This window comes from Oratosquilla oratoria, chromosome 6 (assembly GCF_046742065.1).
Source record: "Oratosquilla oratoria isolate Oo_2021 chromosome 6, ASM4674206v1, whole genome shotgun sequence".
Taxonomy (NCBI): Eukaryota; Metazoa; Arthropoda; class Malacostraca; order Stomatopoda; family Squillidae; genus Oratosquilla; species Oratosquilla oratoria.
This window is the reverse complement of record NC_134782.1, coordinates 17,908,349-17,931,125: the sequence shown is the minus strand read 5'-3', so window position 1 is coordinate 17,931,125 and position 22,777 is coordinate 17,908,349. Positions and strand designations below refer to the sequence as shown.

Sequence of the window (22,777 nt, the reverse complement as noted above, 5' to 3'; positions counted from 1 at the left end):
ACTACTTTGAGCCAGTGGTACAGAAACAGCCCCAGACTATACTACAACACAAACAACGGTTTAAAGATTGTTCGATGAGGGATATATGGGAGGGCATAAAGGACCGTTGGCAACCACTTCAGGGCTGCGGGTTTCGAGTCAGTGAATATCGAGGCAACGGATATTACTGGAAAGCGCCTCTGTAAGGGCGCAAACTGGACGCAGATAGGACGTAATTGATGGTCTTGCAAGACGGACGTCGGAGAGAATGATCTCCCCAGTGCCTGTTGTCAGACCCCTCAGCTCCACCCGATGTGCTGGCATTCGGTTCCTAGACAGAGTCCATACTCTTCCTAAATTAATTCTCCTATTTGCCCACAACTTTATCACAAACGGGGAGCTCCCAACCGCCGACTGCTCCCTTTCTCCTACTATTGGCTGGTGATATGAAAAGAACCCCACATCCCTCCCGGAGAGGTCAGGACCGTTGCCGGCTTCTGTGAGGCCGTGGGTTCGATCAGTGAAACTTGGGCCAATAGATCATTAGAAGCAGATTCACAGACTCAATACAAAAGCGCATGTGTATTTTACCCGTGTGTGTGTGTGTGTGTGTGTGTGTGTGTGTGAGCGCGCGTATCTATATGTAACCTTATTGAAGTATACAGGAAAGGAGCAACGCTCGTAGGGTCCCGTTTCCTATCCTCTAGTTTCTATTATACCTAGCCTCAAATTTATGTACAGATCCAACATCAATATCCTTGGTTTCCAATTATATCTATAAGTGTGTTTATGTGTGTGTGGGTCTGTGTGCGTGTGTTTGTGAACACATCTTCCCATTAAACTGAAAGGAATCGAGTTTTTTAAAGGAACGTGGTTCACATAGAATGAGAGATGGAGACTTTCTTTGAGTTATTTTGAACATAGTCCTAAGCAAACAGAAACCGACTGGGCTATTGGAAAATGGAATGTCGAAATTTTGTCGGAGAATGTTTGAGATTTAAAATACACGAGTACATAAAATCAACACGAGAATGGAAATATATTTTATTGATTTATTGTTTGTTTATGTTTGTTTATCTTGTTATTCATATATTTATTCGTTTGTGTTTTTATTACTTTATGTTCGTGATGTTTTTTATGATTCCTTTGAATATTGTACTTCTTTCAAATTATCTGTTCTTAACTGAATAAACTAATAGTGAGTTAGCTGTGTAACAAAGTTAACTTCTTGGTTAACTTACTTAACTGTTAATGTCCTATTCCAACAATACTCTTCAGGACAGTAGAAGGGCACTGAGGTCACAGAAAGAAACGTAAATGCAGTTTAACCGGAAATTGTTACTGTGGTATGTTTGTATCAAATGCAGAAAGGGATTTTTGTTATATTTACTAAATGCCACTCTCGCGCCATTCGCGATAGATGCTAAAGATAATAAAAGTATGTGCAATGGAACGTGCATGTTGGAACAAGTGCTTGCAAAGTTGCTTTCAAATCGACGCGAGGATCACAATATCTGACATCTTAGGCTCGTTTCACACGCATCGACTTTACGCCGTGCGCCGTCCACGACACGACGTCGTGCTCGCAAATAACTGTGGATGTCTATGGACGCTTTCACACGTCACGGACACGTATAAAAGTGTCCATAAACATCCATGGTTATTTGAGAGCACGACGTCGCGTTTTGGACGGCACACGGCGAAAAGTCGGTAGACATACGGTTTCCGTATCGCTGATGAAGTCGTGGTTAAAGGAGTATCACACTGGGCTATTCTTTCTCCAACCTCCGATTAATCGGCGGTACAGCACACCTCCAGAGCCGTGAAATCTCTATGGGCAAACTATTTTGTTTTCTCAATAATTTACATATAATGTCATTTGATATGCTGGAGGAAGATTATTCTCCCCCAGCATATAAGATTCTCCAACAGTCGGAGGAAAATTAGCCCAGTGTGATAATGCCTTATTAAAGAAGAAATGTTAGAGAATAACAACTGCAGCCGTTTTCTGTGTTTACCTCACCATCTTGACACGCATTTGTCTTTCATATTTCAACATTACATAACATAATGTAAAAGAATAAATTGTCATAATTAGCGGATGCGAATAGTTTTCGTAATCAAATTTCCTATAATGATTCAATTTTGATATGTCAGAATTATTACGCTTATGTGAATTAGGCACAGGAATACATTTTATGTCTATTTCGTTGTATAGTATAAAAGTTTAATGTTATCGTACATAAACCTTATACAAGTATAATGTCAAACATTTATAAAGTGTTTATTTCACTGATATCGTTCTTATTGGTTTAATTTGATTTTGTTATCCTGTTGAATATTCGATTTCGTACGACAACACCGAGAGTCAACATTATCAACTAAGAAAATTATTACCCACACGTTTAGGATTTTCAAATTCACTTATTTTCCCAATATGACAGGTATTGATGGTGATAACGGTTTGTTTTTTTATGGTCACAAATTAACATTTTCTCGAAGAGTATTATCCCCCACCCAATTCCCCGCGTAGATAGATACTTCCGTTTTCTACGGCATTTGTCTCTTGCCCAGTGACCGTTATTGTCGGTTCATCCAGTTATTACGGGCAGAAAGACGTAACAGCAAAGTGTTTCGGAACGCAAATAGGGCACAGCAAGACACGTAAACGTTGTTGATCGTCCACTGCATTCCAACCCATCTCCAGTCGTCTCGACTTCGTCTTGTCACTGGATCGGTAGGAACAAGAGAGTAAGTCTTGAGGAAATTGCGCAACGCTTCCTAGCACACATTCAAGCGCATATTTTATGAAGTTCTGTTCATGCAAATACTCCAGACGATTTCCCTTAGCGAAGACACATAATTGGGGAGGTCGATGTAAGAAGAAAGAAACGGACTCTCATTAAGTTGAGCATTTTGATGAGAAAGAGTACGGCAAAGGCACATACGAGATTTCATCCAGACATTAACCTTTCTGCTATGCAAACGGTTGTTCCCAAAGGCTTGATAAAATCGTCTGTCTACAGCCAAAACAAACATCTAATCCATTGATGGCAGAAAGAAACTATGAATCTTTCAGAGGAACCTTGGGTCGTTAACACATTGCAGTGAACGCTATAAGGTGAATTTACTTGATAAGTTTGAAACGGAGTCACTGAAAAAAGGTTGGGTGGCAGGTCACATAAGTGCTAAGCAGAGGATAATGTGTGTGTGTGTGTGTGTGTGCGCACGCGCGCTTATCTAGTTATGTTTACCTAATTGTAGTCAAAAGAAAGTACCTTTGCTCGTGAAATACCGTCCCTTTTTCTCCGTCGATCATACCTAGCTCTAAATTCGTTTGTAGCTTGGTTCTCATCACCCACTAGGCTATTCATAGACGAATCGTTACAGGAAAATATATATTTTTTCAGACATTTGGCCTTTTTCAATTTGATCCTATGTCCTCTTGAGGCCCTCTAAACCCAAACCAGCAAATCATGTCACTTCTTTCTTTTTTCTTTTAATGATGGCAGTTTCAAATTTTCTGATCGCTCCTTGTATGGTTTATCTGCAAAGTTGGCATAAAATTCGGTCGCTGTTTTTGATATTCTTTCAATTTTGTTTTTAATCTTCATTTTGTGAGGAAACCACACCACTGCTGTATATTCTCATTGTGTGTGTGTGTGTGTGTGTGTGTGTGTGTGTGCGTGTGTGCACATGCGCACGCATTTATGTAGGCAGTGTCAAACATACCAAGGAACTTTAAGACAAGAACAAGATAAAAACAAATCATGTTTGTAACATGGAATCAGATACTTCACTATACTCGGTGAAAATAACCTCTGTCTGGAATGCTGTTTCCAGAGAGAATGCGCCCAGAAGGTGCCTGTTCCTGGAAATGGAGTCTGAGGAACTGGGAAGACCCAGAACGGTGTCTGGAAGGGGGTGAAGAGATATGGATGGAAACCCTCCTGGTTTGGCCCATGAGGTCAGGAAAAACGCTCACAGAGGCAGTGGTGCCAGGGACGTGGGCAGAACCCATTTAACGACGAATCTGGGCAGCTTCGATGGTAGCCTTGGACTAGGCCTAGGGTACAGTCGGCTTAGGTCTTTACAAAATGTCTGGACGGACTCGAAAACAACGCTGAAAATAGCTGGAGGTTGGGGAGATAGGTCTGAAGTGGGTACGGTTGGAGAGGAGTATGTGTGAGACGGGAACTACGGGTGAGAATGGTAGTTGACGATGGGACTCGGGAGTAAGAGGAAATGGGTGGAACTTGTGTGGGCAGGACTGGTGGTGGACGAGGACAGGGGGATACAAATGCGTCTGAGGAAAAGACAGACAGGATTAATATAGTCTTAACCCGTCCGTAAAGGTGACAGGAAGGACAGACAAAGAACTGAGTACATAACGAGGAAGGAACTTCCAGTTGGGTCAGTTTCAGTCCATTGGTGAAGTTGGAGGGGAGATCACATGGAAAATAAAAAGTGAAGAGCATACGCCAGGAGGCGCGAAGCTGCGGCCGAAGCCGCCACATCTGCCCTATGCGGTTTATGGTCTGTTGGGGCAGGTAACAGCCACTACCGGGAATCAGAGATAAGTGCGGGATTCGAACCCACAACTAAGCGTATGCGAGACCAGCACAATTCCAATTGAGCTACCAGACCATCGACACCCTCTTAACGGCCAGTGAAGGAGACAAAGAAAAGAGTCAGGCTTAGAAAAAAAAAAAATAATAACGATTCAAAAGAACAGGACCTGAAACATCTACAACCACGAAGAAAGTAAATGACAAAAGTTGTTACAGAACAAGAAAGCAAAAACTGGGAGAAAGATAGACACAAATATGGTATATGATGCAAAACACTGAGTTTTCATCAAGAAATTATAAAAATTAGAGAGCTAGCTTTTCTTCCATCCGCGAGACTATGAAAATTGCCAGATTGAGATATCATTTTCCAAACAACTAAGCAATATTGTACTACACAACCACTATTTCAAAATAAGCTTTAAATCTATAAGAACAGAGAACATCAAGATAATAGATGACAGAAAGAGCATAATCCCAGATACATGTTAACCTACATTTCTCTAACAAAAGCAGATGCTATCAAGAACCTAATGAACACGCAAGGATCTTAGAAGATTCCAAACCATCATCTGAACCACCTAAATCCAATATCCATTTAGGTGATGGCATTGTGTTCAATATCGTCTTGATCCACAACACCTCTTCATCAATTTCGGAAAAGACCATAAGCCCACTTTCCAGACCAAACTACCAGAACAACCAGCCCCTTACCGCACCTACTCCACTCCACCATCTCTAATGTAATTGAAACATTAATTCTAAAAAGAAACCTCACATACCAACTTCACGTAACCCACATGGGCTCGTAAAGTATCGCTTTCATAGTATCTCGCACACAAATCTAACCCAGCAAGTATTAAACGGTGTACTGATGACAAGACACAACGATACATAAATAAGGCGTGTGATAGACAGTCCCGAGACAAGTACTTTTGTATATCAATCAATCCGTTGCCCCTGGTCTCTCTTGCAGAAGACCCACGGCCTCCAGGAAACCACTGATAGCCTCTGGGTGAGATCATGTCACAGAAGAGATATTGTATTCTTGTCTAGGGATAGCCAGTATGGGGCATTGTAGTATGATGTGTTCTATGTTTTACTGTGTGGTGGTTGCATCCGGGACTATTGTTGAAGATTATATACTATTATAGAAGATCATATTTACAAATATGCACATGAAGTCGTTGATATAAATTCCTCATCACGTGACCACAACCTGCAGTGTGAAAAATATAATTAAGAAAAATGTGATGGTACTCAAGACGTGATACAAAGGCGTAGTTTATGCGCGTATGGATATGTGCTCTTCTTGTCGCAACCAAAGACCAATATTCACAAATACTGTGTCAAATTTGTGTTACGTGTTTGTCCCATTGCCCAACTTTTATGTGACTAGTGCTTGAGTGACTAGTGCTGCAGTGACTAGTGTTGTGACATATACCAAAGTGACATAAACGTTATGGAAGAGTTATGGCAGAATCTACAGCAGTGGTAGTTGTGAAATTGTCTGTTACCCTTTAACAGCGACTCGAACACTAGGAAAACCTGCTCTGTAATTACATATTCGTGATTGACCAAAGGTTTGCAATGGTTCTTATATCTGCAGTAGTAATGAATTTAATATTACAGTAGTGTCTGCGTTATAGTGACCTCTGTTCTGAAGTAATATTGGTACTACTATACCAAACACATTGTTAATTATTGCTTGGAAGAGTGTTTCCATGAGAACTGTTGGTGAGAGAATATATACTTAAGAGTTTCGCATTTCGACATTTTTCCCCCATTAAAAATGTTATAAGAGTAGAGTGATATGAAAAGGATATATTATTTGTCGTCTACACTGGTCTTGCTGACAGCTGAACACACAACATCACAGTAATTGGTTACGATTGATAAATATCGCTTCGGAATCCTTATATAATTTTGTTACTTCTTTCAAGTGAGGAAGTCTTGGCAATCTCACTAGCTTAGCCTAGCAGGCAGTTCGCTTTATTTGTTAAAAGTTTCATTCCTCTTTTACGCTCTGATATTAGAAACTAGTAATATATGAAATGCACTGAAGTAAACTCGAAACATCTAGTTTTCGTCACATCGCTTAGGTCAAGCCATCAAGGAGATTTTAACGACTTCAAAAGAATAGATGAGTTCCAATCGCTCCAACTCTTGTGCCTTTGTGTTATATACTGTAAATCGCCGGGAACAAATGGATTTACGGAAAGGAACTCAGATAACCAAGCCGAGTGTGTGGTTGTCTGGATTGTCCAATAGAGAGGTCTTCAAGACACGACGGTGTCGCCAGATATGGCAACGGCGTCATCAAGAATCATTGCGTTACTTGGGAATCCTCAACATATTCGTAGATTATAAGACACGAGATAGATTAGAAAGATAAGCTGGAACATGAATCTATGAAAATAGTCTCCCATAGGGAAGAAGTGAAGTTGTTTTGAGCTTCTCGGGAATACGAAGAAACGTTTTTGCATCCCAGACTCCATTCACCAGAAAAAAAAAAAAAAAAAAATCTTGCTACATCAAGCAGCGTGAAGAGTTTCCTAAATCCACTCAGATAAACAAAACATATCTGAGCTGAAGGAACTTCACGTGGGAACCCAAGAAGACAGCTGGTTTCCTGTGGAACTTTGGTACTATTATCCGCTGACGCCATCAAAGCAACATCTCAGACTGGAAGCGTGGGTCTTTACAGTGGGCTCTCTCTTCCATAAACACTGCAAGACTACATCCCCGGTAAATTTGAAGATGTGCTACCCTTTGTGCAATGCCTTGAGCAAGTGGCTTCATTTGTGAGAACGGGTAACTCGTATTGCCAAAGCTGTGTATGTAAGACTCAAACCGTTCGCAATAGAAAACGCTACCAGAACGCCAAAATCGTCCAAGAAATTTCGAGAACCGTTAAAGAATTAATTTTATCCTTCATATACTTTCACACTCGCACACACCATTTCACATTGTCATTTACGTTTGTGTGTGTGTGTGTGTGTGTGTGTGTGTGTGTGTGTGTGTGTGTGTGTGTGCCTATCTGTAATGTTCAGAAAAGGAACTACGCTTATGTCGTCCCATCTCTTTCTCCAACAATCATACATAATTTTGAAATCGTTTATGGTTGTATCTTGGGCCACATCATCTAGGCTACTCCAGAAGTTTATGTTTGCATGGAAATCTGTGTTTCTTAACATCTTTTAGACAAATGATCTTCAGTTTATTCCTATAACCTCGCGACGCTCTCACATCTCAGACCAAAACAGCTTTGTTTACTTCCATAACCTGAACACTCAGATCATGTCCCCCTTTTTTTTTCCTCTTTCTTCCAAAGTTGCTAGATCAAGTGTATGCGTATGTGTGCGTGTGTGTGTGTGTGTGTGTGTGTGTGTGTTCCATAGTTTTATCGGTGTCCTGCTGCCAACTTTCTCAGTTCCGGATATAAACCACATGGTTCCGGATATAAACCACAAACCACATCTCACAATACATACTACATTACAGTTCCATAAGGACTGTAACCACTTAAGCCCCGGGTAGGACTTCTGGTTACCAAAAGCCCTAAGGGAGCTCGACTCTTTAGCCATCTATCCTACGACTTTCGAGCTACGGTCACACCTGTCAGTGTATTACCAATGTCACCGATACTGAACCAGACCATAACTACAGCAGACAGACCTGCTGTTCACACAGACACAGAATTCAAACAAACGGCCAACGCTGTCCTCATTATGCCATCTGGTGGCAAAGTCTAGAGCAAATACCAACAATGACAGACACACCAGAGCATATAAAATTCACTTTCACAAAAATTTCTCCGCGACTAATGGCGATTTTTTCTTTGTAATATTTCTTTCCAATGCTTTTATAAAAACGATGTATCTTTAACTAGCCATTTCCATGAAAAAGTTTTTTACTCATTTACAAATGCTATACTTGCCATCACAGTATAAACAATTACACCGTTTATTTAAAATATCAATCGATTACATGCAATATCAAATGAATACAGACGAAAAAAATTACCGTGGTGCAATGTTCAACACTATGAAAGGTTAGTTTAAAACCTCAAGATTTAGTTTACATTCTAAAATAAATAAATATTATGCATTAAATAATATTCTAAACATATTCATCACAAATTCTTATTACAAACATGTATCTCAAAGCAATAATAATTATAGATACTCAAATGAATACCTAAAACAATCCTTCCCAATTCGACACGGACCAAGAAAAAAAACATAATGGTTTCCATTGCTTCTTTACCAATTCAACACAATCAGATCAAGAAAAATAACTCACACTTATCTTCATTGAGTTTCTTTACCAACACGGTGCAATCAGATTAAAAAAAAATAACACACACTGATCTCCAAAGATCAATATCGACAGCTAAAACCTTGGATCCATTTGTTTGCATGACCGCAGCTTCATTGGCATAATTCTTGTCATACTCATCATAATCATAATCATTGTCATGATTCTAAATTCATCAGTAGTATCACTGGCGACACACTACGCACACAAAACATATGAAACCACACACACACACACACACACACACACACACACACACATGTGTCAAGAAGACGCGGGGTGGGGAAGACAGAAGCGTCTGTCGTCAGTCCTACAACGGACAGGCGATAGAAACTTTCCGACGCCGGCCGACGCGATGGTAGGATCTTTCTACTGACATCTGACTGGTAGTGACCACCTCACAGTGCCAGCGTCCTCATTCTTGTCCACATCTTCCTCACCCTCATCCCATTCATACCCATACGGGCAAACTACAGTCTTCTAGTCTTCACCTCCCCACGTGTCCACTTCTATAGGATCCACTAGAACGTGGGCCCTCCCTCCAGGGCATTCCTGCCCCATTCTGCCCACCAGGCTCTCTGTGGTCTGTGAACACATCCCGAAATAGTGCCCGGAAGCAGACATCATAAAATCACAGATAAGCTCTCATCTTGGTATTCTTCCTCGGTCTGGAAGATCCGGTAGCCGAGCAGTTTGAGAGGCTCTGCGCACACGCGTTGAATCTCGGCGACGCTCGAGTAGTTCAGGGCTCCTCGCCACGCAGTGGCCGTTGTCTTGGAGTCTCTGTAGGTCGTATAGGCGTTCCCCCGCCGTGCTCCTTTCATCCACGATTTCTTTTTGACGGACGTGTGCGTCTTGACGAACTTGTCCACTTCGGAGTGGTAGGAGAGGTTTAGGAACTTGAAGAGGTCGCGGGTTACGGACTCGGGCTCCATGCTCAGGTCCTCATACCGGAGCATTCTGTACCTGCAATACAAAACAACTCGTGAGTAACGGAAATAGAGCTTTAACGTTCTCTTTCACGATTGAAGACAGAGGCAGCTGTTTATAAAAAAAAAGTTGCCAAGATTCGTTTCAAAGACGATGATAGCTACTCAGCCCCTCCCTTCTAGTCCGTGAGTAGATGTTTCCCCTTCTTAAGATGAAGCACTGCACGCCTACTTACTTGGGGAACAACAAAGCCTTATCACTACAAAGACCCAGCTGGTGATTGAAAAGTTCCTTCAAAAAGAAAGTGATAGTCCATCAGCTCCTCCAACAACAAACGGAAACCGTTTACTTACCGGTTGAGGGACAAGTTTATTCAGTAGTAATGCATAAGTAACCATAGCTCGCCTACCTGTCAGGGAACTGCTGACTGACGACCTTGGAGAGCTGTAAATCATAGAAAAGGTCATTGCAGACGGTGGCGGGGTCGCTGCACGCTTTCGATTTGCACCAAGACAGCTTCATGCGGGAGTGGAGGGATCCGCGCGGGTCCCTCACTAGCTGCACCACGTACATGTTGAGTTCGGGGTCCTTGAGCAAGGGCAAGACCGGCTGTAGCCCCATCCGCACCGTCTTCATCACGTTGACGGGCATCAGCGAGCACATTCGCGAGATGAAGGTCTTGTCAAAGCAGAGGTCGCGGTTCCGGAGGCACACGGACCACAGGCGAGCGTTGTGTTCTATCAGGAATGTATAGTTGCGCATGTAGGAGACATATTCATCATGCGGTTCTAGGTTGCACGTGGAGATGTCCCGGATTAGCGAGGTCACGTTCTCTACCAAGGGGCCTTCCTGGAGGTGAAGGTTCTTGAGGAGATGGTGAAGCGGCTCGAAGCTGTAGAAGGTACCTGGATATGATTTAACCAGGTCACCCAGAAAAGTCGACCCACTCCGCCAAGTGCTCAGGAGGAGCACTCGCCGCGCCGACTTCGGTGGTACTGGTTTCCCGATCTCGAAGTTGATGTCCTTTAGTCCTCCGCGCCTGAACTCCATCCGCATGCGGTTGCTCAGGATCATCTGGCCCATGGCAAGGAAGTCGGCGTAGTTTCTTATATCGGGTAAGTTGTCCCACATCGGGGAACCCCGGTATCCAGTTCGCTGCTTCATGGCGTTCAAATGAGGTTGCGGTACCGGAGGTATCTCCTTCCTCGGCTTGGAAGCCACATCGGGATTTCTGGCGGTGCTGCTGCTGTCGCTTTTGGTCTGAGTTTGAGTAAGTTGGACAACGGGTGGATCCTCTGAAGTTTTCGGGGGTTGCTGAGACTCAGGCTGCTGTTGGACTTGAGTGGGAAGTTGATTCTGGTGTTGGTCATCCTGCCTCTCAGGCTCCTGTTGTTGAAGCACCGGCTCTTGGTTCTCCTGGCCTCCCACCTGCTGTTCCTCTAGCTGTTCCAGCCGCTGGTCCTGATGCTTTGTCTCTTCTTGCTGCTGAACTGGAAGATGGTTATCGTCCTGTGGCACGTTACGGTCTTCCGTCAATTTCGTGTTGTCGGGGACTGGGACCAGCGGCGGCTCCTCTCCATCATGTTGCCGCTCTGAAGTCCCCAATTCCTGTTCCAGCCTCTGGTCGAAGTGGTGCTGGTGAACAAGCGTGTGCTCCGGTTGCAGCCCTCTCTGTGTCGTTTCTTCATTGTTGATGCGTCTCCGAAGGAAGGACGGGTTCTCTTCTGCAAACAACAAAAGATGGTCAGATATGTGCATTGTTTAAAGCAAGGGTTCTCAACCTTTTTAACCCTTGCGTAACCTTTAAGATAAATTGCATGTCTCAAGGAACCCCTGAGAAAAAAAAATTATATATGCCATATTTTTCTCATTTTATTTTCATCGTAATAATAGGTTAGATAGAATGATGTCTATATTACATTATCACAATAACCTAGAATATGTCGTGCGTGTTTAATTATATTACGTATATGAAATTAAATAAAAAATCAAAAGTGCATTAGCTTATCTCACTTGTTCTCGCGGAACCCTTAGGGAACTTTTGCGGAACCTAAGGGTTCCGGGGAACCCTGGTTGAGAAACGCTGGTTTGGAGCAAGGGTTCTCAACCTGTTTCCTCATGTCTCCCATACTTATGTAGTGTTGTTTATCAACCTTCTGCAGGGCTTTTCCATACCGAATTAAACGTTATGCATCTACTAACTGACATTAGATTTCGGTTTGTGTATCCGTTTGGGAAACTCTTTGGAAACTGTGGTCCATAGATGCCAGTTTGTGTAAGAGGGTGGTAGATAAAGGTAGACATGTAAGGTAGATAGAGGGGTAGATGGCGAGAATTTAATTTTTACGAGTTAGATATTTGGTAAACATAAGCAGCGAAGGAGTTGCATAATCTCGCTCACCGTCTAAAGTTTATAAACAACCGCTAGGGTACAGATTTTAATGCTGATGTGACAATATGTAAACTAAGCCATTTCCTGCCTCGATGTCGAGATTGCTTGTGTAAGCAGTATTGCTTAAGACGTTGTAACAGTCTTTCTGATTGGAGAAGGGTGGAGGAGGAGAAAATATTAATTAGTACATGGGAGAAAAGTCACGCCCTTGGGGGAGGCACTTATTTGTAAAAGTAAAGATCATTGGATGGATAAGGTAGTGACGTCGGAGCAGAAGTGACTTAGTGAGTGGATTGAGGATCCCAGGTGGGGAGTCCCTTGGTGTAAATTGTCAACTGTAAAATTCGGAAGAAACGAAGAGAAAATTTAACTACATTTAATTCACCCCCATTGAGAAATATTATTTGTCTCTACAAAAAGAACTTCTGAAAGACATACAAACTTAAGAAAAGTGACGGAAAGAAATTGAAAATGAAAGAAATACAAAACAATATAAGGGAACAGTAAACAGAATTAAACCAGTAATTACGGAGAGACACGGGAACCGGAAGTGACGGGGGTGAAAGTGGTGTCAGCGGTGGGATAAAAGGTTGAGAACAACGAGTTTAGACGACCTTAACAAATAAGCCGGTTCCAAAATAATACTGTAGATGTGAAGTTTATGAAAGCAACGAAGGCAGCGAAGACTTTCGTCTAAAGGCTTAAAAGAAGGCTACAAGGGTAGTGCCTTTAATTCCTCATCGGAAGGTCCAAATCAAACAGGTGGAATAATAACATGACTAAGACAACTTCAAAGTCTACAAAGAAAGAGAGAAGAAGCATACTGGCTTTTTAGAATTGAAGACGACATGTTCTCTAAATTAAAGTTTTGAACGACATTAAATGTTACCAGGTAGATATCCTCCTCATAGTGAGATCCATAATGACTATTTGCAACTGGTGGTCCAGCAACATGGACGTCAGAGAGAATCGTCTCCCTACCACCCGTCCTTGAAACTTGTCAGCTCCTTTACCTTAACCCACGAGCGCATAATGCTCCTTTAATAGAACGCACAACATTTACTTGTGAAACTTAATTGCAACAAAGTTATGCATGAAAATTTAACCTTCGTTCGTTAATATGTAACGGACTTTTTTTCTTCTAAATATTAATGAAAGAAAATTAAGTTTCCATGCATAACTGGACCCAAGACATTGTCTTTCCTTGAACTTTTCACAAAAGGAGAGCTGACCTCTGATGACTGCATTTCTTCTATTACTATAAGCCGATACCACAGATACCAGTTTCCACTAACGGCAACGCAGACAACAGTCCAACGTTTCTTCCCAGAGAGATATATGAGAAGACCGTTATCAGCCAATATGAGGCTACACACACACACACACACATACATTCACACATAATATATATATATATATATATATATATATATATATATATATATATATATATATATATATATATATATGGTTAATATCCTGTGTTGTGAACCCTGTCCATGGTTCGTCTTTTTTGTCCCTCCCATGCTACATTTTCATGATTTATTTATTTATCAATTTATCTATTTATTCATTGTATTTTACCTTCTATTATACTTCATCTCTTTCTATTATGGATGGCGAACTATGAAAGGAACAGTCTGATTGGATTGTTATGTTACGTAAGTTCTTATTTACATTTTTTCCTATGTTATTTTATTTTATCATTATATATGTGCATGTATGTATATACATTATATATATATATATATATATATATATATATAATATATGTGTATGTATATATATATATATATATATATATATATATACAGTATATATATATGTGTGTGTGTATGTATGTATGTATGTATGTATGTATGTATGTATGTATGTATGATGTACATACAAATACCTGCTTACGTAAACACTGGCGGTGGTGTTGCCGTTATGTAACTGAGTCCAAATCAATTTCCTCGTGTGAACGGCGTTCTTGGGCTGAATGGCGGATCGGGCAGTGAAATCACTCCTGAACACGCACGAGGGTTCGACCCCTTACCGTGCCCGCTGCCCACTCGCAGCAGTCGCCGACGAAACTAATTTAATTACTTTGTGTGTGCCACAGCCAGGATCCGAATCCGCGCTCTGTTGTCTTTGCCAGTTCGCACACTTCATATATACAATTTCCTATTGCACAATGCCACGAGCAATGTATGTGTGTTTATATATATATATATATATATATATATATATATATATATATACATATATATCCATATATATCCATATATATATGTATATATATATATATATATATATATATATATATATAATATATGTATGTATATGTATGTATATGTATGTATATATATATATATATATATATATATATATATATATATATATATATATATATATATATACATGCATACATATAACAAGGCTTTTTCCCCCTTACAAGGGAGGTAGCCAAAAAGGAAAAGGCATAAAATCATTCCCACCCATTCCATCCCTGAATACACTCCACACCCCTCCACCCTCCCTCTTATCTTAGCACCTCCTGGATGACGGGTCATCCCTGCAGCCTTGTCCACTGCCCTGGGTCAGAAGCAGTGCCGCAAGACACAGCACATCCACAGTAAGGCCGCTTCATTAAATCGGCGACCCCCCCTCTCCGTCCCCCCATGCATAAAAGGAGAAGACGGGGAGAAATCCCTTCGGGCTGCGTCAAATTTTGCTCACACATACTATCTCACCCCCATCCCCCCGCCCATTCCACCTCATGCATCACAACATCATCCATATACAACCATTCTCCATTCACCCCTGTCTTCTGTCCTCTCCCGTCCTTCCTCAACAGAAATTCCCCTCTTCCACAAAGCCCCTTTCACCCCATCCATCCACCTCATCCTAGGACGTCCCCTCATGTTCACTCCCTCCAAAAATAGTCATATATGGTAAAACTGGCCATTGTCTTTGTTACATACCTTATTATGTTTTTGTAAACAAAATAAAGTGAGGAATTATACAAAGCACACAGTAGTTGGTGGTTTTATTTCCCTGCCTGTCATAATTAGGTATGCAACAAGGACAATGGCCGGTTTTACACCGTGTAGCTACCTTTGCCCCTTCCAACTGTATATATGTATACATATAATATATATATACATATATATATATATATATTATATAATACACGCACACACACACACACACACACACACACACACACACACACACACACACACACACACACACACACACACACACACACACACACGTGTGTGTGACCGTGGAAAGTTAGCGTAATTTCTGCGAACGTTTTTAGAAATATTTCCCGCATCTGAGCCACTCATCCAATTCTATCTCTCATTCCGTAGATGAAAGTCCTGTTGTCGCCCTACAGTCTTTATCTACAGGACGACAAAAAGTCTCACTACATAATAGTACGAACATAAACCCAAAGAACATTCCCCACTTATGCGTAAATTAATTTCTATTTATGCTAAGGAACTAACTGTTGCACTTCAATTTAGCTTTAACGATATTCTCAAAGTTAGGGTTGCCTATGGAGATAATTGCTAAATGTCTTGAACTTTCTTTGAAACACCCTGTATGACATCGTCTGCGTAAATTGCACTCCCATGAGACATAAATCACCTTTATCCTCAAACCTTAGATCAATGATTACATTTTGGTTCAATCTATCTAGGTCATTGTTCATTAAGAATTAATGGTATCTCCTAGGAAAGAATTCGAAAAGTTTTTGGATTTTTTTATCAGTACATCTCATGCTGTCATTTAATGTGAACGACAATAACCGACCATGACAGTAGAATGCGGCAAAAGCAAAACTCCAAATTAAGTTGTCAAATCTTCCTTTGCCCTTGCGACACACGCGGAGGAATGTAGCAGTAAAGTTCGACATTTTTCATTTCTTTTTCTACTTCCGGTTTCGTTCAGGAACAGATTCTTTCCGGTCGCCATATTTTGTCGCTGTAATTTAATTACATGCAACTGTAATTACAAACAAAAATAATCTGATGGTTAAATACCATAAGTACAATACGGTTCTAACTTCTACTGAAGAAGTATAGATTCTGTAAAATAAGCAGACGTAGACATTAACCCAAACTCGAGTTTTTAACAGACTTTCCTTCCACTGAAGAAGTATGGATTCTGTAAAATAACTAGATATGGACATTAACCCAAACTCGACTTTTTAACAGACTTTCCTTCTACTGAAGAAGTATGGATTCTGTAAAATAACCAGACGTGGACCCCAAAATCGACTTTTTAACAGACTTTCCTTCTACTGAAGAAGTATGGATTCTGTAAAATAAGCAGACGTAGACATTAACCCAAACTCGAGTTTTTAACAGACTTTCCTTCCACTGAAGAAGTATGGATTCTGTAAAATAACCAAACATGGACATCAACCCAAACTCGACTTTTTAACAGACTTTCCTTCTACTGAAGAAGTATAGATTCTGTAAAATAAGCAAGCCTGGACATTAACTTGACTTTTTAACAGACTTTCCTTCTACTGAAGAAGTATGGATTCTGTAAAATAAGCAGACATGGACATCAACCCAAACTCGACTTTTTAACAGACTTTCCTTCTACTGAAGAAGTATAGATTCTGTAAAATAAGCAAGCCTGGACATTAACTTGACTTTTTAACAGACTTTCCTTCTACTGAAGAAGTATGGATTCTGTAAAATAAGCAGACATGGACATTAACTCTAACTCGACTTTATAACAGACTTTCCCTCTACTGAAGAAGTATAGATTCTGTAAAATAAGCAGACATGGACATTAACTCAAACTCGACTTTATAACAGACTTTCCTTCTACTGAAGAAGTATGGATTCTGTAAAATAAGCAGACATGGACATTAACTCTAACTCGACTTTATAACAGACTTTCCCTCTACTGAAGAAGTATAGATTCTGTAAAATAAGCAGACATGGACATTAACTCAAACTCGACTTTTTAACAAACTTTCTACTGAGGAAGTATGTGGACATTAACCCAAACTTGGCTTTTTAACAGATTTTCCTCTTCCAGTTCAGTGTACAACATCTTTCAGTCCCGTTCCAGGAAGTTTTGCCTCACAAGCTCCGCCCATCTGTTACGTCATATAGTAACCTGTTCCTGATTGGTTTTTATCACCTAGATCGATGACCAATTTACGCACATTGTAACCAATTATATTTCAATAACAGTTATTTTTCGATTCATGCGTTTACGTATTATAACTTTTTTTGTAACTATTTGTAGCTTCTTCTAGCCACCCACTAATCATAGACATAGGATAGATAAAAAGTTCTGGGTATTTTTTGTTTTTATTTCGATGATCATAATTATTGAATCATTCAGAAAATAAAGTTCTCAGTTACGAAATAATCTGAAAACTGCGTTCGATAATGAATGAAAAATTTAAAACTAGTCACACGTTATCAGTAATGAAAACGTGAATAAAACGACAACGCTTGTGAACAGGTCAAGGGTATCCAAACTCATGAGAACCAAGCAGCCGTGATCAAAACAACAATTATTCAAACACATCAAGCTTGAGAAATTCTGCAGGAAACGTCACCTGTTCCAAGAATGACGTCACGCCTTCAAACCGTGACGTCACGGCAAGTGACATTTCAAACCCAATTTCTCGTAGTTCATGTCTTGAACGCGTTTCTTGGAATCTCACCCCCCCACCCCCACCACCACCCTCCATTTGCCCCTTCTTCAGTATCGAGCAGAGGTCTAGACTTCGTGACTTTGCAAAGATGAGACCGCCACTGACGTGCCCAGAGATACACAGTGCATATAAAGAGAGAGAGAGAGAGAGAGAGAGAGAGAGAGAGAGAGAGAGAGAGAGAGAGAGAGAGAGCGAGAGAGAGAGAATGAAGGAATGAGGCAGAAACAGACAGACAGAAAATGACTTACACACCAAAGAATAGGAAGAGGGATGGGAGGATGAAGAGGGAAGGAAAGGGATAGAGAAGTTAACAAGTGAGGGGTTGGGAAAGGGACGAAAGGGGAGGGATAATGGCAGAGCAGGTGGAGGTGGGGGAGGAGGAAGGAGGAGAGGAGAAGGAGGAGGAGGGACGGGAGGAAGACATGGGGAGGGGAAGTTTTCGATCAACATTGTTCCAATTTGGTTAGGATGTAGGCTGCGACAGAGGGACACCATATATATATATATATATATATATATATATATATATGTATATATATATATATATATATATATATATATATATATATATATATATACATAATATAATATGCACTCTCCAACATTACACCTGCACAAAACACACAAAGTCTTAGTCTGAGTTCATTCCTGGCTAGTTCCTTTGAAAAAGCATATCTGCGAAACCAGCCAGCCAGGAATAAACTCAGACTAAGACTCGTGTGCGTGTGTGTGTGTGTGTGTGTGTGTGTGTGTGTGTGTGTGTGTGTGTGTGTGTGTGTGTGTGTGTGTGTGTGTGTACACACATTGTACCTGTTGTTCTTTCCTCCACACGACTCTTGCTCAACATGTTGACATAAGGGCCACTGGGTCACGTGTCCACGTCAGGATGGTTTTCTCTGGGCTCTTCAAAGGCCATCGTGCATGTGTACCACTTCTCACGGATTACTTCAAGCACCATCCACGTAGAACACAAGCTTCATTTCGTCTCCACAACGTATGCCTCCTCCTCCCCTCCCCGCTACTTTCTGCAGTTGAATTAAGTCGTCTGTCGACGGGCAGAAGCAGAGACTTTATGGAACACTGTTGAACTGAAGAACCTCTTTCGCTATTAGTTGACTTTTATAAATAGAGTGAGGGTGGCTTCGTTAGTTTATCTTGTCTGATGGTTACTCCTGCAAATATATATATTTATATATATATATATATATATATATATATATATATATATATATATATATATATATATATATATACAACATATACATCAACCATCGAGAAACTCGAGGAGGCATACATGCAGAAATTGAAACGTGGTACAGCCAGGGACTCGACCCTGTGCTATATATCTTTTTTTTTTAACCTGTACATGCATGAGAACTGGTGACAATGGAGACAGACAATTCTATTGTTTTTAATATTACACTTTTATGGTCAACTGATGCAATCTAAATTCTTTTATTAGGTCCTCAGTTGCCTCAGATCAGCGTTTCTCAACCAGGGTTCCCCGGAACCCTAAGGTTCCGCAAAAAGTCCCTAAGGGTTCCGCGAGAACAAGTGAGATAAGCTAATGCACTTTTGATTTTTTATTTAATTTCATATACGTAATATAATTAAACACGCACGACATATTCTTGGTTATTGTAATACTGTAATATAGACATCATCCTATCTAACCAATTATTACGATGAAAATAAAATGAGAAAGATATGTGTTTTTTTTTTTTTTTTTTGTGCAGGGGTTTCTTGAGACATGCAATTTATCTTAAAGGTTACGCAAGGGTAAAAAGGTTGAGAAACGCTGCCTGAGATGTTTGCCACAGTCTTCAGTGTTTCAGTTCAGTTAAATCATTTCTCCAAGCAAATGAGTTTTTGAAATCAACGATGATTACCTGCGAGATATACTTCGGGGAAATGCTTTTCCGTACCGTCTATACTCGAACTCAGTGGTCGAGGAACGGGGAAAAATGACCCCAAATGGTACAATTTTGAAAATTTGGGGGCTAACGGATGTGCTAAGTGAGGGAAACGAACATGAATAGGTTCTGTCTACTTCCCAGAGCTGGGTTGTGAATCTCTTTCAATGTCAACTGGCTGATTTGCTTGATGAGCTTGAAGGATTGATAGAAGAGCTTATTGACCTTCGTTCCACCGGTGAAACAAGCTTGGATTTTGAGACCAAGGGTGACCATTCAAGTTTTTGGCTGTCAAAAGCTGCAAAGACTTATAAAACTGCACATTTGGAAGTAACTAAAATGCTGCTACCTTTCGCAACAACCTACCTTTGCGAAGATGGCTTTTCTACGCTTGTAAACCTAAAAACAAAATACAGAAACCGGTTGGATCCTGAAGACAGAATCTAAGTATCGGTGACATCAAACATGTCTGATATTGAGCTTGTTGTATCAAAAATGAAACTGTATAATTTTTCCAAAGCCTGAGGTAGCTGATATGAATAAGATATTAAAATTTTAAATATTTTTCATTAGTTTTCTTTGTGTGCCATTTTTATACCAGAAAGGACAAGAAAATGATTTTTCCATAATAATGGCTTCAACAAACATTTTCCCATTTGTTTTTGTACAAATTTGAAATACAGGATAGTCAATAATTTTGCCTTGCCATTCTATGTTAAAAGAAGAACTGCTTTATTTCTTTTTGTGAATATGAAATTCCATATGATTTTTTCTTGTGTGCTATTTCCATGCCAAAAATACGGACATTTACTTCCTAATGTTATAGGAAATGAACATTTAAACATTATCCCAATTTGAATTAATGTGTGTTTATTATCGGTGAATTATATGATTATTATTATTATTATCATTATTATTATTTTTTGCCAGAGTACTTCAGAGTCAGGAGTAGAATAATTTTGCTACAAATTCTTTTGGTGTCACACACAAAAGAATTACCCGACCTCTAAAACTCTCAACACTCATTTTAGGGGCACATCACTCAGTCTCTGAACAGGCCTCAATATATTTCGTATTTATCAGTTTTGAACGTTTCCACCCAGATTCTTTTTCACACAAGAACAGCTGACAATCTGTGACTGCTTCCCTCCTCCTCCTCCTTTCCTACTCTTTTTCTTCTTCCTTCTCCTCCTCTTCTTCCTCTTTCTCCTCCTCTTCTTCTTCCTCATCCTCCTCCACCTCTTCTTCCTCCTTATCCTCCTCTTCTTTCTCCTCTTCTTCCTCCTCCTCTTCCTCCTCTTACTCCACTTCCTCTTCCTCCTCTTACTCCACTTCCTCATCCTCCTTTTCTTCCAGCTCTTCCTCCTCTTTCTCCTCCAGTGACGTAGAAACAGATCCACACTAACACCACCCAGACAACCAAAAAGTCCAAAGGTTCTTCCTGAAGGTATCTATAGGAGGTGTTGAGGAGGGAGGCGTGTGGGTTTCCAGTCAGTGACACCTGTCACCATACTTTACTTACATAACGTTGACTTCTGTGAGCTCCTCCTCTGTTCCACCGAATGTTACTGAATCTGCCCGTCCTGGCTTTTCCCACCATATTTACTATTCATCATATTTCACTTTTTTTTTTTTTTTTTTTAATCTTCTTACCACCCGTCTAATTCCTTCCAAAACAACTCAATCTGAGATACATGATATGTGATGAACATATTCCTCTCTGGGAGATATACTGAAGTACGAGTTCTCTGAAGTGATGCCCACACGATTCTAAACCGTGATACGAGTATATCAAACTTAAACAAACATGTCTTACGTTATCGTAGCGTTGATATAATTGTGTAAACAAAAATAAGTCTTATTATTATTACAGAACTACAATATATATATATAAGTATATTAAATACTTGGAAAATAAAGATGTATTTGCATAGCTCTTGTCAAGTTCTAGTTGCGGTCGTCCGCTTATGTGCAGATTGTAAGTGTCGAAGAACAGGCAATAGAAGAAAACGAAAAAACGTAGAGACTGAAGATCTTCACACCAGGCTTAATGACCCCCTTATGGGTCGATAGCCTTAAAAAAAAAAAAAAAAAAAAAAAAAAAAAAAAAAAAAAAAATAAAAAAAAAAAAAAAAAAAAAACAGGACAATGTCTCGTTTCTGTCAAAACTTATGACCACAAATAACCAGACCCTTCTTTTCGTTTTCCCACCATTTAAGAAGTTACCTAAAAGGTGGGAACTACGTGCCTCTATATCCTTCCTATGTGGTTGATTTGAGGTAAGGTTTACGGAGTACCCCGTTCGACTCAAGTGCTACTTTTCTTTTGTTATGCAATCTCCAAAAACAACATGATAATGTGGTCACTTTTCTCGTGTGTACATACTGCGTATATGTACTCGAACTCGGAGTATTTTGGTCTAAAGATTTCGTACAGGACGCTCGTCGAAAGATCTTACGTACAGTCGAAAACAATGAGAAAGCAACGACAATTCAGACAAGTGACAACAACTGGTTCTCAAATGAATATCGGAAACTTCTGTTCCACATTGAACAATGAGAAAAAAAAGTTTTTTTCGCAATTTTAAGTGATCAGGTACACAGATCGTCAGAACGTCAGCGGCTATTCAATTTAACAAGAATTGTATCAGAGAGAAGATTACTCCAAGAACAAGTGAGAAGTTGACTTGAGGTTTTGTTGCGCTGACTGGGGAGGCACTTAGTGAGTCACTCAGGAACGCTATGCGGGTGGGTCCGCCTTGTTAATCGACAGTGAAACGCGTCTTACCCTTTTACATTGCAGAGATGCATTTGGGTAGAGTGGGAGTGGGAACATGAACAAAGACTGTGGAGGAGCTAGAGAGAAGAAATATTTTGCCTTCCCCGCCCTCGCTGGAGGCATGGTACTAATAAAAAGCAGGTCGATACCCGCGTGGAACATCAAAGTAAAGGAATGAACAAGAAAATATTTAGACAGATTTACGTTTCGTTACCGA

The 22,777-nt window shown here is 40.3% G+C and overlaps 1 protein-coding gene across 4 annotated transcripts in view; it reads right to left on the bottom strand.

Annotated features, from left to right (window-relative positions):
* Window positions 1-1,804: 1,804 nt before the first annotated feature.
* Window positions 1,805-22,777, bottom strand: part of LOC143026324 (carbohydrate sulfotransferase 5-like) — a 162,030-nt gene continuing 141,057 nt past the window's right edge. For all 4 annotated transcript variants that reach the window (XM_076186518.1, XM_076186519.1, XM_076186516.1 and 1 more), the window contains exons 3-4: window positions 10,207-11,521; window positions 1,805-9,833 (exon numbers count right to left, since the gene is read on the bottom strand). In XM_076186518.1, the coding sequence (XP_076042633.1) occupies window positions 9,491-9,833; window positions 10,207-11,521 (1,658 nt within the window). In that variant the 3' untranslated portion in view covers window positions 1,805-9,490. The remainder of the gene's footprint in view (window positions 9,834-10,206; window positions 11,522-22,777) is intronic.